Below are 18,110 nucleotides of genomic sequence, written 5' to 3' on the forward strand. Positions count from 1 at the left end.
TTTACCTGTAAGGGGCTAAACAGTTCAAATAACCTAGTTGGCACCTGACCAGAAGGACCAATGAGGAAATAAGATACTTTCAAATCTGGGGTGGGGGAAGGATTTGTTGTTGTTCTCTTTGTTGTTCCCTCTCTGGATGGAGGGAGAAGCCAAGCAGGTACAATATCTCCTGAAAATATACCTGGAATAATCCATCTAAAATCACAGAAATTGTAAGTAGGGCAAGGAAATGCATTATCTTTTGTTTTGGCTTGTGAATTTTAAATCTTTTATTTACCCTGTAAAGTTACCCTCCATCCTGATTTTGCAGGCGTGAGTCTTATTTTTTTCTTTATAAATAAAGTTCTTCTTTTAAGAACCTGATTGATTTTCAGTGTCCTGAAGCCAAAGGGTCGGTCTGTGCTCACATTGCTAAGGCAATTGGTTGGTATATTGTTCTCAAGCCTCCCCAGGAAAGGGGCTGAAGGAGCTTGGGGGGATAGGGATTCCAAGTGACCTTTCCCTGAATTTTTGTGTAAATCACTTGGTGGTGGCAGAAATACCATCCAAGGACAAAGGAAAGGAATTTGTGCCTTGGGGAAGTTTTAACCTAAGTTGGTAGAATATAAGCTTAGGGGGTCTTTCATGCGGGTCCCCACATCTGTATCCCAGAGTTCAGGGGGGGTGGAACCCTGACATCTCCACTTCCACATTTGGGACTAGCTATATCACTGGATACTACAGTATCCAGTTCTTTCTTATTAAAGCCACATCTATTTTATGCTTTTTATAATATAAACAGGTTCCCATCTCTCTTTTACAATGTGTAGCTACCTAATGTGCATTTACAAAGGAGGAGGTCATTTAATATTAATACACAGAAATCAAGGTCTTTTAGCCTCAGATTTAAGGGCTAGTGACAGTTCATACAATAGTTGCATAGTGAGGCAGAACTATAACTCTTTGTGGGCTTGCATATCTTAGGTACTTATATGGCTTGTGTTAACCATAGTATCTGAACATATAACAGTCTGTAATGAGTTTATCCTAGTAACACTCTTGTGAGGTAGGGAAGTACTAGTGTTCCCATTTTATAGGTGGGTAACTGAGACACAGGAGAAACCAACTTGTCCAAGAGCACACTGCAAGTCTGTGGCAATGCACAGAACTGGACCCAACTCTCTCGAGTCTCAGGCTAGTTCCCTAATCACTGGGCTACTTCCTCCCTCATTGTACACAGCACACAATGCTTTGTGGACATTAAAAGTAACAGATGCATCTCTGAGTTCTCATGCATACCTATTTTTCCATTTTCCCAACTGACCATTTAGAGCATGGGGAGGACACCGCCTGTCTAGCTGTCCATAGTGTAAATGCTAATTAAAAGCTTCAGAGAAAGTATTTGGTAATCTGTGGAGGACATGAAGGATATTTCTCTGACATTTTAAAAACACTTCTTACATAGCTTGCCTTACTGCATATTATGCCCTAGGGCATTCAGCTAAGCCAGACAGTTGAAGAAATAACAGTGGCATTAACCTTTGACATTAAGAGTAAAAATAACCCAGAAGAAATAAGACTTCTCTCAGTAGTTACTTTGCCCACTTTATTTCATTATAACATTATGTTTTTTTTAAAAGTGCCAAATAACTTGAACAGACCAGCATAAGGAGATTCCCCCCATATCCCATCACTATTCCTCTTTCCCCGGTCCACTTCCCTTTTCTTTTAATTAATCAATCTCAGAAAGAAATAAAATTTGGTCTCATTTTCCTAGATCAGCTTCTCAGTTCCACAGCGGAGGCATCATTCCTCTCTTGTTTCAGAAATCAGTAAGCAGTGAGCAGCATTCAATGAGACAGAAAGGGGCAAGGAACAGAAAGAAGAGAGGCTGGGAGAAAATTGCTTGGAAAATAAAAGCAAAAATGAAAGCATGAGATATACGTAGGCCAGACAGAGTGGGTGGCCAAAGAGACAGAGTTGGATTGATCGTGGTACAAGGAGTTTTCTGAAAAATAAATTCAGGGGTGAGGCCACCATGCTCTTTCCCAAGGTCATAGAGCCCTGTGTCTTCATTTCACCCCACCTCTCTCAGCAACCCCACAGATATTTTCTATCAGCAACAGCTGAATGATTTACAGCACATTAATCCAGCCTATGGGCCAAAGAGACATCAATGCCTGGACTGCCTGGTTGCAGCTGAAGACAGAATTTGGGTATAATTTTTAAGGTCAATAAATGAGAAGGGCTGAACTGTGTGCAGTCTGAGAGAAGAGGCAGTGCAGAGGTGCACTACTCCAGTGCAGGCAGGAAGACAGACAGAGCACAGTTACTGTGTCACTAACAGGTGTGGCCTTTGCTCAGCCACCCACATAAAACCAGCTTTGTCTACTGATCCATAGGAGACAGGGCCCCCTAGCAGTGGATCCGGATTCATGAAATGCCTGCACTCCTTGTATAGGAGGGAAATAAGGGGCTCTCTTGCATGCTCTTTCACACTCAACTAGTAAAGACCTGCGGAAGCTGTGTGTTTCCAGCTTCAGACTATGTAATTAAAAAGCTGAAACTCATTCCAATTTGCAAGTCCAGCATATACCCTAATGCATTTCTTAAGCTCCATATGAAGACATCAATTAGCATAGGGGCCTTGTTTGGCCCCACTCTGCTGTGACTAGCCTAAGACACTAATTCTGTTTTTGTTTTCAACACTTAGGGTTTCTACTTTTCCCAAAATTAAGCATCAGTGCTATTTTAGCACAATCATTGAATTCCATATTGATGTCTCTTCTGGAGATATGATGGCACTTAGTCAAATGCCAAGGCTGTCCCAGTCATACTGATTGCTAAAGATGGAAAATACGTGTCAATTTGTGTGTCTGAGATAAGGAACGGACTATTAAATTCAGACAAAATCTTATTTGAACCTCTCCCTGGAATTGAAACCAAACCCACACTGAACTTTTTTGGAGTTTTAAGAAGTATGGTTACCTTTTTCCTTCATTTTTAATTTCTGTGAAATTAATTTAATTTTTGTACTTCCCAGTTCCATCCAAGATAGCTACAGAAGTGGTGAATATTTCAACAGTAATTGTTGTACAGCATTTCTTGCTCATCCAGAAACAGGAATTACCAGAAATCTTGCAAGAAAATCCATTCTTTGAGTTCTATCCCAACTTCCAGTGTCAGGAGTTGAAATATTATGAGAATGGGAACATTTCCAGACCAGCCAGAAGCAAAGAGTGTTGAAACTTGTTAATAAAGCCTATTCCCATGGCAGCTCCGGACCAACATTGCCCAAGAAGTCTGGATAGTTCAGGTAAAGTTCAAAAAAGCATCTGAATTTTTTTTTAATCCAAATTCAATCTCTGAGCTTCTGAGATTCACGCACCACTAGTTTGAAGTAAATTTAAATCAGTGCAACTTTCCTCTGATTTCACTCTCACTACTATAATCAGGACTAGTTTCAGTGAAGTCAATGGAATTACAATGGCATCAAGCAGCTCTAAGGAGATAATCATGTGCATTTTACAGAGTGATCTAAAAAAGTTAATCTCCAAGTCCAAGGTGACTATTTCCTAGTGATGTGAAATTCAATACTGAATGCTTTTACACAGCCACAACAAAAAGGGTACTTCACCATAATAAGATTGTGGTCTTCTGGTGAAGGAATTGATAAGTATCTGATATGGCCAGGCATTACAGGACTTTATGCACCAATCTAATCTCATTTTCCAGAATCCAGATTGAGAACACGGGATTCCCAGGCTCAGAAACCATGAAAGAAGTTGACCTGCTCAAAGTTTGACAGAGAAATTAGGACAATTCAATCAATCAGTACATAGACAGAACAGATATTGGTCATTAAAAGGTGGGATAACAACTGAGGAACAAGAAGGGAAAAATCCAGGCCACACAGGCAGGTATTGTAAAAGCAGCAGAGCAATATCCTGAGCAGCACAAATGTGTGGTCCCCACTGAGACTATTCAAGAGCTTCTGGTATACATTTCTGAAGTGATTTTCGTGAAAGATTTAACAACCTTTAAACAACATGCATTTTATTGTAACCTTTTGGCATTAAACTCTATATAATTAGGCCCAGATTCTGCACCTAAAGAGCACTCAGCACAGCTCAGAAGGGGGAGAGGGGATGCAAAGGTGATTTTAAACCACACCTGGGTCCTCCCCTGAACCTGAGGCCAGTGAGTGCTGGGCCAGTTCCCAGGTACAATTTCAAAGCTGCTGTAAACTGCACCTGCTGCCAACAGCCCAAAAGGGCCATTCTACTAGCTGGGGATCGTAATGGTTTAAAGACACTGAAGCCACAGCCCCATTTCAACCAGCCCTACAATTTTTACCAGTGGCCTGGTGTTGCAAAGGAGCTGTTATGGTTTCTCAGTGCCTTTCAAGGCTCTCCTTTTGACAAGAGAAACCTCAAGGGGCTAGATCTGATGGATTTCTGTCTTCTTTGCAACAAAGCACATTTAAATGCACAGGAGAATTGGGGCCTTTTTCAAAAAATTAAATTAAGGCCATAAGAATAATCATACTGGGTCAGACCAATGGTCGGTATAGCCCAGTATTCGGTCTCTGATGGTAGTCTGTGCTAGACACTTCAGAGGGAATGAGCACAACAGGCAAATTTCAGTGATCCATTCCCCATCATCCAGACCCAGCTTCTGGCAATCAGAAGCTTAGGAACACCCTGTATTCCTGACTGTCTTGCCTAACAGCCATTGGTGGACTTATCCTCCATGAACTTACCTAATTCTTTTTTGAACTCAGTTCTACTTTTAGCCTTCACAACATCCCCTGGCGCCAAGTTCTACAAGCTGTGTGTTGTGTAAAGAAGTACTTCTTTTTGTTTGTTTTAAATCTGCTGCCTATGAACTTCATTGGGTAAGCCCTGGTTGTTGTGTTACGTGAAGGGGTAAGTAACCCTTCTTTATTCTCTTTCTCCGCACCATTCATGATTGTATAGATCGGGTTCATATCCGCCCCGAGGCGTCTATTTTCTAAGATGACCAGTCCCAGGCTTTTTAATCTCTTCTTGTCAGGAAGCTGTTCCATGCCTCTGATCATTTCTGTTGCCCTTCTCTGTAACTTTTCCAATTCTAATATATCTATTTTGAGATGGGGTGATCAGAACTGAATGCAGTATTCAAGATGTGGGTATACCATGGATTTACAGATTATATAGTGACTTAGTTTCCTTTGCATTTCTTCTTTCCTCTTTCCCCATTTGCTTCCTACATTCCAGGTTTTTTTTCCCCATAATACCTGTTGTCACCATGGCTGATTTTATTGCGATGTTTAATTATGAGCTCTAATCTCTTCTGTCTTCCACATTGCTTTCCATCACATCTTTACCGTCCTTTCCCTGCTTTTTCTGCCTACTGTGCTCTCTGTAATTCCTTAGGGACCAGTTTGTAGCTGGCCCTCACACGGGGGTGCTAGCATCAGCAGGAGCAAAGACCCTTTCTCGATTGCATGACCTGTGTAAGAGCAGGCCACGATTATGCCACTGCGCAATAGGGCTGCATTAGGACTCGTCTTCCTCTGCAGCTCTGAGGGCACAGTCTATCCTAAAGAGGGCAGAGAGGGGTAGGAATTGGGAGAGGCTGTTGATCAATTCTTCATCTTCCACTCCAGCCCAGACCGCATAGAAAGATGGGTTGTAGGGAATCTGAACTCCGTGCATGCTGGGAACTTGGGGAGGAATTCTACCCCTGGAAGTCCCTCCCTGGGTAGGGTGGATACACACCGCCCGCTTTGAGCAGGGGGTTGGACTAGATGACCTCCTGAGGTCCCTTCCAACCCTGATATTCTATGATTTCTCTCTCATTCCTTTGCTCTCTTTATCCCCCAGCCCCACACTTCATGCCTTTTGTTCTTAGCAACCTCAATGTGTATGCACGCATCCCCCATATGCTTGCACCCCTGCCCCAATCATCCACTCGTATGCTGCCTTCAGAAGAAAGTGTGTATACATGTGGTTTTAATATATTTTACCTATAACCCCAAACAGAGCACAGAGCATTTCACTGGTGTTATATCCAGCTATACAGTACCTTTGACCATTGAGTCCTTTCTAGCTGCCATAAATCCTCCTTCCATATCCGTCCTTACTACTAAGTAGTGCCGAGCAAAACTCTGCGGCCAAAACTTTTTTCTGTACAAAATGCAACTTCAGCGATGCCAAAACATTTCACGTTTCTATCAGTTTTGCCTAAGTGTGTTAAAAAAATTCAAAAAGTCTAAAATGAAGAAAGTTTCAATTTTTGCAATCTGAAAAGACTGTTTTGAAATTTGGTTTATAATTTTACTTTAAAAAATTAAAACCCTCTAAAGTGGTCAAAATTTAAACACCTTTCAGCTTAATTTGACCTGAAATTAATTTTTTTTTAACTCATTCAATTCAACAAAGATTTCAAATACTGGGGTGAGGCTGACCTGGGGTGAGGTTGACCCTATTTTTCAGAATTGCCAGTGAACAAAAAAAATTCCAATATTTGCACATCTCTACCACTACAATTTAATAACTGCATGGAGATCTTGGACAATATTCTGTGATGCCATTTACAATTCCATAGCTTAAAATTCCCAATCACTTAATAATTTCCCTTCTGCCATGTGTTGAGTGTAGTCCACAAGGTTGTTCCTTTTAGGAACCTGCACTTCATTACTTTCTTCATCTAGCTGCACTTTGGCTATGGCTATACTTGCAGACGTAGAGCGCCGGGAGTTAAACCAGCCCTCAGAGACAGCAACAGGGAAAGAACTGCCGTGTGTTCACACGGTCAGCTGCAAGCACAGTGGCATGGCCACATGAGTAGCTCTTGCAATGCCAGAGAGAGCAGTGCATGGGGGTAGCTATCCCAGTGTGCAAGTGGCTGCAACGTGCTTTTCAAATGGGAGGGGTGGAGCGTGACAGGGTGTATGTGGGGGGAGAGACAGTGTTTTGGGGGGTAGAGTGTGTGTCAGCATGCTGTATTGTAAGTTTAGACAGTGGCAGGGGGAAACCCTGACAACAGCCCCCACCCCCCGCCTCTCTCTCTCACACACATACACAAACGCCTACATCTGCTGCAGCAGCATTCCACAGTAATGGTTTGCTTTGTCCCGGAGCAGATAAGCATGCCGGATGTCAGAAATGGAGCTTTGAAAGGGGATATCTGCATGCCTGCAGCCGAGTTCAAAACAATAACCAGAGTGATCACTTGACTTCAAGGGATTATGGGATGTTTCCAGAGGCCAATCACAGCACCGTAATGCAACACGTCATCCACACTGACACCCAGGCATTTCAGCTAGGGCGCAGCAAGCTCTGTGCTTCTTGTGGAGGTGGATTACCGGGGCGCTCCAGCCGTGGGATCCAGGCGCTCTACGTGCCTTGTCAGTGCAGACACCTCAGGAGTTAGGGCACCCGGGGCTGATTTAATGTGTTCTAACTTGCAAATGTAGCCAAGCTCTTTATCTAACTTGCCATCATAGTACCAGACCCACAAGGTAAAGCAGCAGAAGTGGTGGGCAAAATCAAGAAACACACAGTCTTGAGGAATATGAATTTAACCCAATAAGCCATAATAGTGAAGAGAAGGTGTGTCATAAATATAAAGGGAAGGGTAAACCCCTTTGAAATCCCTCCTGGCCAGGGGAAAGCTCCTCTCACCTGTAAAGGGTTAAGAAGCTAAAGGTAACCTCGCTGGCACCTGACCAAAATGACCAATGAGGAGACAAGATACTTTCAAAAGCTGGGAGGAGGGAGAGAAACAAAGGGTCTGTGGCTGTCTGTATGCTGCGCTTGCCAGGGACAGAACAGGAATGGAGTCTTAGAACTTTTAGTAAGTAATCTAGCTAGGTATGTGTTAGATTATGATTTCTTTAAATGGCTGAGAAAAGAATTGTGCTGAATAGAATAACTATTTCTGTCTGTGTATCTTTTTTGTTACTTAAGGTTTTGCCTAGAGGGGTTCTCTATGTTTTTTAATCTAATTACCCTGTAAGATATATACCATCCTGATTTTACAGGGGGGATTTCTTTATTTCTATTTACTTCTATTTTTTATTAAAAGTCTTCTTGTAAAACACTGAATGCTTTTTCATTGTTCTCAGATCCAAGGGTTTGGGTTTGTGGTCACCTATGCAAATTGGTGAGGCTTTTTATCCAACATTTCCCAGGAAAGGGGGGGTGCAAGTGTTGGGAGGATTGTTCATTGTTCTTAAGATCCAAGGGTCTGGGTCTGTAGTCACCTAGGCAAATTGGTGAGGCTTTTTACCAAACCTTGTCCAGGAAGTGGGGTGCAAGGTTTTGGGAAGTATTTTGGGGGGAAGGACGCGTCCAAACAGCTCTTCCCCAGTAACCAGTATTAGTTTGGTGGTGGTAGCGGCCTGTCCAAGGTGTAATATTTTGTACCTTGGGGAAGTTTTGACCTAAGCTGGTAAAGATAAGCTTAGGAGGTTTTTCATGCAGGTCCCCACATCTGTACCCTAGAGTTCAGAGTGGGGGAGGAACCTTGACAAGGTGTGATGGGGTGCATACCCTACGCAGGCCCTGAAAGGGTTAATGTGGGCCTGAGAGGCCATTTATGCTACCTAGCTGCCCCTGGAGGGTGGGCCACACTTAACTGAACATTAGTCCCAGCTTGGGAAGGAGCTGAGTGGTTACCATAAACAGAGGAAGTTCAGAGCAGAAGGGGGCTGCTAGTAAGGAGAAATGCTACAGTCACTCTCTGTGAAGAGATAGAGTACAGAGATCAGGAAGAGACCCAAAAAGGGAGGTAGAAAATGCCCTCTGGGAAGCAGCCTTAAAAGAAGGCTGAGAAGGAGAAAGGGATAAAGACCAGACAGGCTTCTCCAGAGTTGATTGAGATGGGAGCCTTGAGGAGCTGCCTGCACCCCAGTGTAAGGGGAGGAGCCCTTAGATTGTGGGGTTAATCAAGACATAGAGCAGCAGAGACATGCTGGTAACGAGGTGGCTGCCAGCTAAGCCCCAGTAGGCTGACGGCTTGGTTTTGTATACATTTTTGTTGGACTTTGGTTAAAAAAAAGAAAAAAGAAAAACAAACCGTGGCCCCAGAAGGGGCAGGTCTCTGTAAAGTGGTCAAGCAGGACACTTATGGCTAGACTTGACCAAAGGACAGTGGGGGCAACTGAGGCAAAAGGATGCTGCAATGCCACACCCAGCCAGGAGAGGGCATGTTAGGGCAGCAACTTTGCTAGTGGAGGGAGAGCTATGCCTGCATAAAAAGGCTTCTTTATAGCCTTATAGAATGGTTGATGGGCCAGAGATCTGTGTAAAGTCTGTCATATGACATTTTTGCTAGGGATCAGTTCATAACAACAACAGCAACAACACTTTGCACTCTTGCCGTACAATACTGTGCATCCTCAACTTACAAGCATTAACAAATTAATCTTCCAAAACACCCATAAATGTCACCATCCCCACACTACAGAGGGTGATGCAGCGGCAGATAGTTTGTACAATTTGCCCAAGGCCACTGTGGTGGTCAGTGTCTCAGGTGGCATTGGAACAATGGTGTAAAACATCATCCAATCTTTGGTTGATGTCAGCCAGCTCCCTTCCTTTGCTTTTACATATGTGACCCTCAAGGACATCACAGATTTGAGCATGTTAAATTTCTTCCTAAATCTTATTTACGAATCTCATCGCCACCATACATCTTCAGTTAAATCTGCTCCGGTACATTTTAGTTAACAGTCATAGAAATAAATAATACTAAAGCAATTTAAAGACCCGTCATTAAAGGGATTGAATCTCATAGCACCCCTGTAAGGCAGGTATAGTCCGCATTACCACCACCACAGCATAGATGGGAAAACAGAGGGATAGAAAGTTTAAGTGACTTGATGAAGATTACACAGCAAATCTGTATCAGGCCTGGGAAACAAATCCAGATGTCCTGCCTCTAATTCCCATATTTTGAGCATGGTTCTTCTAAATTATTTGGCATACAAGACAGAAAGTGTCCATAATGGGCTCTTTGAAGGCTTGTTATATAGATACATAAAGAGCTTGAAAACCTAATTATGTTTTGTAAATTACAGGTCTTTCCCAAGAAGGAATTACATAAAGCAGCACCTTCCTTGTAATCCTAAGATTCTTCCCTTAGTTCATAGGGAGCACAATTGCTTGATCCAGGGTTGCATTAATATTGGGTAGAATAAAAATAAATTGTATGTCTCCCCTTTTCCCTAACAGTCCTTTAATCCGCTTGCTTATCACATTCTCAACTCTCAAGAACACAAACCAGAGTAAAGGATACAGATTTTATTTTGAAATAAAGATATTTTGAAGTCACATGCTGCTGTGACTCTGCCCTCTACCCCCCGCCAAGCACAGAAAAGTGAAATACTTTCAAACGGAGAACACAGTTGAGCATCTGCCACATTCTCTGCTCACAGACAAGTAGGGGATAAGAGACCCCTCTTCCTGGCAATGATGCTCTTTCCACAGGAATGTGCAAAAACTTTTGAGCCTACACATAATTTGTCACATACACAGAATAGAATGACAAAGCAGCCCAACCTGACCCAAATGCCCCATTATTTAAAGTCATAAATCTGATTAGCTGGGCAAATGAGGGTTAAAGACTTCTTACTATAATGGATGGATGATACATTGTGTCAGAGAAGCTGTTACCACAAGTGCTGAATGACAATATTGGTGATTTAAGGCTTCATTTATTCATATGGTTGCACAGTATTTTTTACTCAAACTAAAGTATCATAAGATAAATGTGAAACATGTCACAACCAAAGCCAAGTTTCTAGCTGTGCTCTCCTGTATTATCTTTAAACTGAAATACAAAATGTAACAAGAGTTTGTCAGGAAAAGTAATATACTCTGGTGAAAGATAGAAAGTTAGAAAGTTTAAGACAGTGGATAGTAATATTGTTTAGAAGATTTTTTTAACTTAAAAAAATTGTAAAGAATGCTCAAGGTCTGTATAGAAGGGTTGGTGAAGTTACTCAGGAAAAAAAACCACCATGAAATAGATGAGAGAAACATGTTCTTTACCTATATGCAGGCAGACACACAAAATATGAGGTCTTGTTGGACTGATAACTTGTAGTCAAGCTAGTGAAAAAACATAACAAGCCTGACAGACTGTTTGACAAATTTACATACAGAAGCCACTATAATCTACTTGCAAGAGCTTGAAGGTCCAGCATTTAAAAAAATGGATAAATTGAATCAGTTGTTATATAAAGGTCATTGACTTATTTATGAAATTGATGCATATTGTTATTTGTTCAGACTGCAAATGCAGACTTCCATACATGCTCTCATGGGAGTATAAAAATCATTCAAAAATACATTCCCTGTTTAGGATGCATGAGGTATCTTAAGGAATAAAAGTAGCCTTTGGAGAGTGTGCTACCAAGCTCAGACTTGAGAACTGTTCCAGCACGGTTTAAGTACAATAGGAATTTCAGACTCAATTTATTCCCTTTTCTTTGGATTATAGCACAAATCTTAAAGCACTGACAGCAGCTTCACACACACACACACAAATATCCCTCGCCTCAAAGGAATTAAACATACACATGCTTCCCTCAAGTTTTGTCAGAATCTATTTGTTGTTTTCTTAAGAGGTTCCCCTTCTCACCCCCTTTCTGGTTCCAATAAAAGTCCCATTTGGCCTTTACCAAAGAGCAATTCTCATAGTACTTGGGTCTAATTATTTTTTTCCCCTCCCCAGAGTTCTTAAAAAGCAAAGAGCATTAGGGACCCCAAGTATTGTCTTTGCAATGTGAACACCTCTTCGGCTTGTTATGTTTCTTACTGCTAACAGCTCCTCCCAGTACAAAAAAAATGCTTAATTTTGGTTCAAATTGGCAATTATTTTTGAATTATTTCTGAATCGAATTATGCTGTTTCAAATGTGACCCTCTGAGTTTTTGCCTATATTCAGGCTTTAATCACCAAATTCCATCAGATTTCTTCCTCCTCTTCCATTCTCTCAGTGTCATGTTGATGCTAATTAACCATTCCAAAATTAAAAATGGGTTTATTTCCCAGCTGGTCACCTCACTTGTATTTCTCTTCCAATCGTGCAGATAGACTGAAAGGAAGCCAGAAGTATTCTTCCATAAATCTCCTCAGTAGGGCTCATGAACTCACTCCAGCCCTCTCTGTTCTAGGACCCTTGTGCTCTTCCAGTTTTAGAAGATGGATATAGTCAGACATACACCTACCACAAGAATTTTCACATCCTCCAGCAAGCATGCAAACCAAGAAGTTGCACAAGACCAATGCACAAATCTCGATGACCCCACTAATAAATATATTCAAGAAATTAACAACAGGTTTCTTCAGCTACACTATAACCCTATGTGTCCAAAGGTCTCGGCCCCATGTTCAGAAAATGTACAGAAGTCTAGGACAAAGGTAATCGCATTTAGAGCCATCACCAAAAGAAATGGCCATTACAACAGAGAACGCACATAGGTTTTATCAGATATAAGTGCATTTACACGTTTAGTATTGTAAGTTCCATACACTTGAAAGTTCAGAGTCGTAGTGGGGAGAGAAGAATATTAACATCTGGCATGCAGTGCTGACTATACTGTGTGAGCTTCAAGAACAGAATGCCAAGCAGCCATATCTTTTAATTTTTGAAGTTAATCATCAGGACATTAGGACTCAGCACCTTCCCATAGTCTAAGAGGTAGGACATGACTTGAAGGAGAAATAAGACCAAAGTTGGCAGCTATACTACGACACAATACAAGCCCCAACTTCAACCACAGTTCACTTCACTTACGTGATTGAGAGGGTTTTTTAGGTTCTCAAGTCTACCGCAGAGCTATCTTACTGTAATCTGAAAAAGTAACAGCATGGCATGAGCACCAAAAATGTTCCTGTCCACCATCGCCTCACTCTCAGTTATGTAAAACCAAATGAGAAACCCAAATACAAGTTATTTTATAAAACTCTGCTGACACGGCTAGATATAGACTGAGCAATACATTATGGCTTTAAGCCACTGGCTATGGTGCACAGGGAGTGTTCGGAGAAGAACTAGCCCAGTGGGAGTTCCCAGAAGCCCTGCACATCAGGCAGGCACAAATCACACCTAGGAGATCAGGAGGAACGTGATCACCATGGCAGTCTTTGAAAGTGTTCAGCATGTGCTCCCCTGGGTGTGGGCAGCACTGCTGGACCGGGGGAAGCCCCAATCTACCCCTTTCTGTCCCTTTATGAGGAGGCTAGCATCACCTTGAGAGCTAGTCTCACAGCATGCTTGGGTTCCTTGACTGTGATTGCCTCCAGCTCTGAGCCAGGGCACAGAGTGAGTTGGATATGAATGATCCTTGCACAGACAAAGCCAGGGCAACTTTAGCCCTGAGTAGAGTAGGTGTATTCTGTTGCACTGGAAATGCTGATACGTGCCATGACTGCAAGTAAGGCATGAATTTCACTCCTCATGGGGAAATATTGCCATACTCCATGCACCATTTTACTCTGGACGGGTACCTCTGACATTTGGTGGAACATATTATCCCCATTTGCAGATGCTAGCTACATTGGAAAGGATCATTTACTTCTCCTTTCTGCTCTTTATCAAGATTAACTACATGCCTGCTTTGGGTTGTTTTTTTCTGGACTATTGTTTGAGGAAGGGTGGAGAGAATGTTGAATGACGTGGTGATTGAGGAGCTTGCAGTGTGTTCCCTCAAGATAACAGAAAAAGGAGTAAAAACCCTTTGTGTATCCCTGGCCTGTATCATTCAGGAAGTTCTCTCTGGTGAATGCAAAATGCTCACAGAAGCACTTGGGAAGACATTCGTTTGAAAGGATGATTTTGCCGTGTTTAAATACAAATTTTCCACAGCAAATTTAATATTTCCTCTTGGCCCAAATAAAACATGGATTAAAATGCACCATGTAATGTAAATTGACTTTTCCTCATTTGGGGCCAACTCCAATGGCAAACCACCCAATGATTTCAGGAGCAGCAGGTTTGGTTCTATTGTTTACATGACAGCTTCAAATTTTTAATACAGTATGCTGTGACTGGTGCTTATTGTACAAAATAGAATCTCTCCACTGTTACCTTTCTTCCTTGCCCCCGCAAGCCCACAACTAGTCTATCGTCACTTGTCTCCCATCATATGCTTAGACTTCAAGCTCTCTGCTGCAGATACTTTTTTTGTATTACATACACTTACAGCATCTAGCATATTGGGGACCTGATCCCTGATGGATCCTCTAAGCACTAGTGTAACACAAACTAATAATGATGATAATGGTAATAATTTGAAAAAGTGTCTCTGGAGCTTTGGGCTAAGGATAAACCCAAGTTCCTAAATTCAGGTCTAGATGCAAAACTTCAAAGTTGGAAGATACATGGATCAATTCAGGGCCATCTTTACTTTGAAGAATGTGGTCCTTTTCTGACACAAACCTTCAAGGACTTGTTTACAGTTAATTATACTATTTCATGATTACAAAGTGTAATCTATCAATTGGTATTTATTTACAGTAAATTAATCCTCAGAGTAAAAGTCCCTACTAGGGACAGACATTTGAGGGAGTGTACCCGAAGGAGTAAGCATTTGTGCTTAGGATCCAGAACTGTTTGCTATAGTTTGCTCACTGTTTTGATTAACAAAATGAAAATAAACTCCATGTTGAAGTTGCTGCAGTTTCAAAATTTTACTCAGTGACTCACAAAGAAAGAAGTCCGTACACAAACATGCTCTAGGCAGGTTTGTAGCTAGAAAAGCACTGATGTCATACTGCAGATCAGACAAGATTAGTAACTTATTGACTAATTTTGAAAATAAATGAACTTTTCTCACCTCTCCCAGACGGGAGATATAACTTGCTAGTAAAGAACTTCTTCAGACATTAGTATGGACAAATAGTAACATAATAAATGTGCTATTCCACGAAGACTTTTAGAATCCAAATGCCAGAGATCTCACCATCCTTCCTTACAATTTGGATCCGGCTTTCTTGTTCTCTCCTAATGCAACCCAGCATAAAAGAAAACATACTCCAAACCTTCTTTCAGTCCAATATAACTCTTTCTACCCTTTGAAACTTTACAGCTTTGTCCTTCAGGCTTCACATCCCCAATAACGCCCCTGAGGATTCCAAAGACTGGGAACAGCATGCAGGCATGTGTGGAGGAGGTATATCATCTCAGGCCGTATGTCTGCTGCTTTGCACTGACCACAGTTCTTCTCCATTTAAGTCTCAGCTGCTCTAGGAATTCTCCCCCTCAAGAATCCCAGAGCTGACGGTACATCAGACAGATCTGAATGGCTCAGTGTCAGGGCCCAGTCAGAGCCACAAACCATGAATGAGTTTTTATGGGATCATTAAAAGGCATTGCCAGTGTGGTTGGGGTCCCAGGAAAGATAAAGGGAGATGAGGAGCCTAAGGGATTAGTTATCACCCTCTCCACAGACCCTCAGCCCAAGAACAAAACATGGTCACCCTTTGGTCCACAGTGAAATACTCCCTGATCACCTATCCTCACCAAATGTACAAGTTCTTTTTATAAAACACACCTCCTCTAATATCTCCAGAAATGGGCAGAGGGAGTAGTACTGAAGGTTTAAACAAAAAATAAAAGGTTCAGAATTTCACACTCATCACCCCTCAGACAGGGCTGACTGCCATTTCAAAAAGTACCGTTTCCTATGGCATGGTACTGCAGTGCAAACTCTAATGTGACGGTGAAGCACTTGCAGCAGTACCCCAGTTGTTGCAGCTCTAACAGATACCTGCTTCCAAAATTGTAGTTTGAATTACCAAGTGTGGCTTTAATAATCCTATGCAGATCAGAGCAAATTTCTTTTTTCTGGGGCCAGATTCTGCCATCTTACACTGAGTAACATCTTACCCCATGAATAGTCCCATTGGTCTTGCAGAATAAGGTACTACTAACGGACTTCAGGTGGTGGTGGGGGGGGGGGGAAATCAGGCCAGCAGAGAACAGGTGATTGCTTAAAACCATGTGTTTGGATCAGAGTTTGGTTCAAGGCCCTTTATTTATCCCTCTCTGACCAGCTCCTTGCCTACTGTTCAAAGGCATGGACTGATACGCGAGGGCACTCTTTCTAGTTTATCATCGGTACTTCAGGAGCAGAGGCATGTGGTGCGTGTTGGTCAGACCTATGACAACTAAGGTAACTTATAAGAAACAACACTTCTTACCTTTCATCCCAAACTTGGAGTGTCTTCCAAATTTCAGAATAATGAGCATTATCACTAGGCCAGTGCACACTAATGCTGCAATCCCCACCACAACATACACCTAAAAGAGAGGGCAAGAACAGTTCAATCTGTTGCACGATGATTAAATGTCTTCAAAAGCAATCAACATTTATTCAGAATTATCAAACTAGGGAAAGTTTTCTTTAAAAGGGAAAAAAAAGAGAATCAGATCTAAGAGCACAGAGGGGACCATTATGTAGGCTCTCTCCCACCCTGCAGAGAACAGAGACTGCATGCCATCCACCCCTGCAGCCCTATGGAGCTTTATCAGAACAGATAATACAGCCTGAGGCGCGACTACCTTTGACACAGTGTACCCCTGGGGCACAGCCACTGACAAGGAAACCAGAACCAAAGCCACTGTGCAGCACAGAGCCTCTTCACAGATGGCTCCGTCCTCTCACAGACCCCTCAGGATTCTGCAGATTATGAGATGGTCCCGGCTGTCCACAAGTCGCACAAGGGACAGTGTGGGGATAGAGGAGGGGAGGGGCTCTCTGAAGTAATGCTCATGGAGATTTGTTGCCACAGACCCACACCTACAGGTCTGAACTTCAGCTCCTACTTTGGGCCTTGATGTCCCTAACTGACAGGAACAGAATGGGGGAACTGATTTGAGATCACTCCCACTGGCCCATATCTATTGTTAATAGTTTTTTTTTAAATCCTGAACTTCTTTCCTCCTTCAATTCTATCTCCTGAGCTATTCCTGAATATTTAAATTTTTTTTAAAAAACCCTGTATGTACTGAAGCAATATCTAGTTTGTAGCTCCCGCCCACCCACCACTTTCTAGTCTTCCATAGCTCACAATTCTCCCTCCCATTCATGTATCATGTATGCATGCACAAGGTGCAATTCACCACTGCCTTCTATCTTGGGAACTAATTTACACTAAATGTTAAGCAGTCAGAATGACAGTGCTTTACATTCACTTTATGCAGGTATAAAGGATTACACAGAGGTAAGGAAGTAGACAGTCAGGCTCACTGAATTAGCTGTTTCTACTAAAAATCTCCATGTTATCCTTTAATGACAACCCCATGAAAAATGGTGCTAAAATACAGAATTCTAATTTGATTTTTCGTTATAACATGACTTCACTACGAGCGGCAGTTGACTACCGGATTTATAAATCCGGTGAGAGAGCCTTTCAAATTACCTTGAATTTTAAGGATGTGAAAATCTCTTACTTTGTAAATAAAATTACTGTATTTTAGGTCCTACGAAAAACAACAACATGGTACGACAGATCATCTCTAAGAGTTGGTCAGAAAAGTAATGCAAGTTAAGGATCCACTTTATTCAGATGAAAAGTCACTCACTCTTCCCCCCCACACCCATTTTTTGAAAAGGGCATCTTAAACAATTCTAGCAACAGCTCTGGTACACTGTTAGTTTAGTGTCCCATCACAGCTTCATCAGTTCTATAGTCAGAAAGTCTGCCAAGATTACAAACCAGGAAACAATGTATATACTTACAGTGATGCTATCTTCATTCTCTTTGTTGGAAACATCCGTAGAAGTGATTTGATTACTGTTATTCGTGGTGTCCCCAATATCATTAGGTGTGGTTTCATAATCTTAGGGAGGGGGGAAAAAAGGTTGTCATCATTATTTCAGTTACTATAATACTGCAATGTTTGAAACATTTGAGACTCTTGAGTTCCTTGTAAAAGATGAATTGTTTCTATTGTATCAACTGAGCATTCTGTTGGGAGATCTACAAAGCCAAAAGCTTCATTTGCTCCAGACGTTGTTTTTTAACCGTGTAAGTTTTGCTTATGTAAAACTTCAGAGAATGGATCTACGCTGTAATATATACTACCGAGGGAAGCCAGAGTTAAAGTTAAGGAAGGACTTTTACTATGAA

The 18,110-nt window shown here is 41.8% G+C and overlaps 1 protein-coding gene across 5 annotated transcripts in view; it reads right to left on the bottom strand.

The window, feature by feature from the left end:
- The window catches only part of NTRK2 (neurotrophic receptor tyrosine kinase 2), a 272,799-nt gene that overhangs the window by 181,986 nt on the left and 72,703 nt on the right, over positions 1-18,110 (bottom strand). For all 5 annotated transcript variants that reach the window (XR_012159057.2, XM_073345037.2, XM_073345042.2 and 2 more), the window contains exons 11-12: positions 17,720-17,820; positions 16,179-16,278 (exon numbers count right to left, since the gene is read on the bottom strand). Coding sequence is in view for 4 of the 5 variants with exons in the window: in XM_073345037.2 (XP_073201138.1) it covers positions 16,179-16,278; positions 17,720-17,820 (201 nt within the window). In the remaining variant the exon portion in view is untranslated. The remainder of the gene's footprint in view (positions 1-16,178; positions 16,279-17,719; positions 17,821-18,110) is intronic.

The sequence above is a fragment of the Lepidochelys kempii genome, chromosome 5 (assembly GCF_965140285.1).
Source record: "Lepidochelys kempii isolate rLepKem1 chromosome 5, rLepKem1.hap1, whole genome shotgun sequence".
NCBI lineage: Eukaryota > Metazoa > Chordata > Testudines > Cheloniidae > Lepidochelys > Lepidochelys kempii.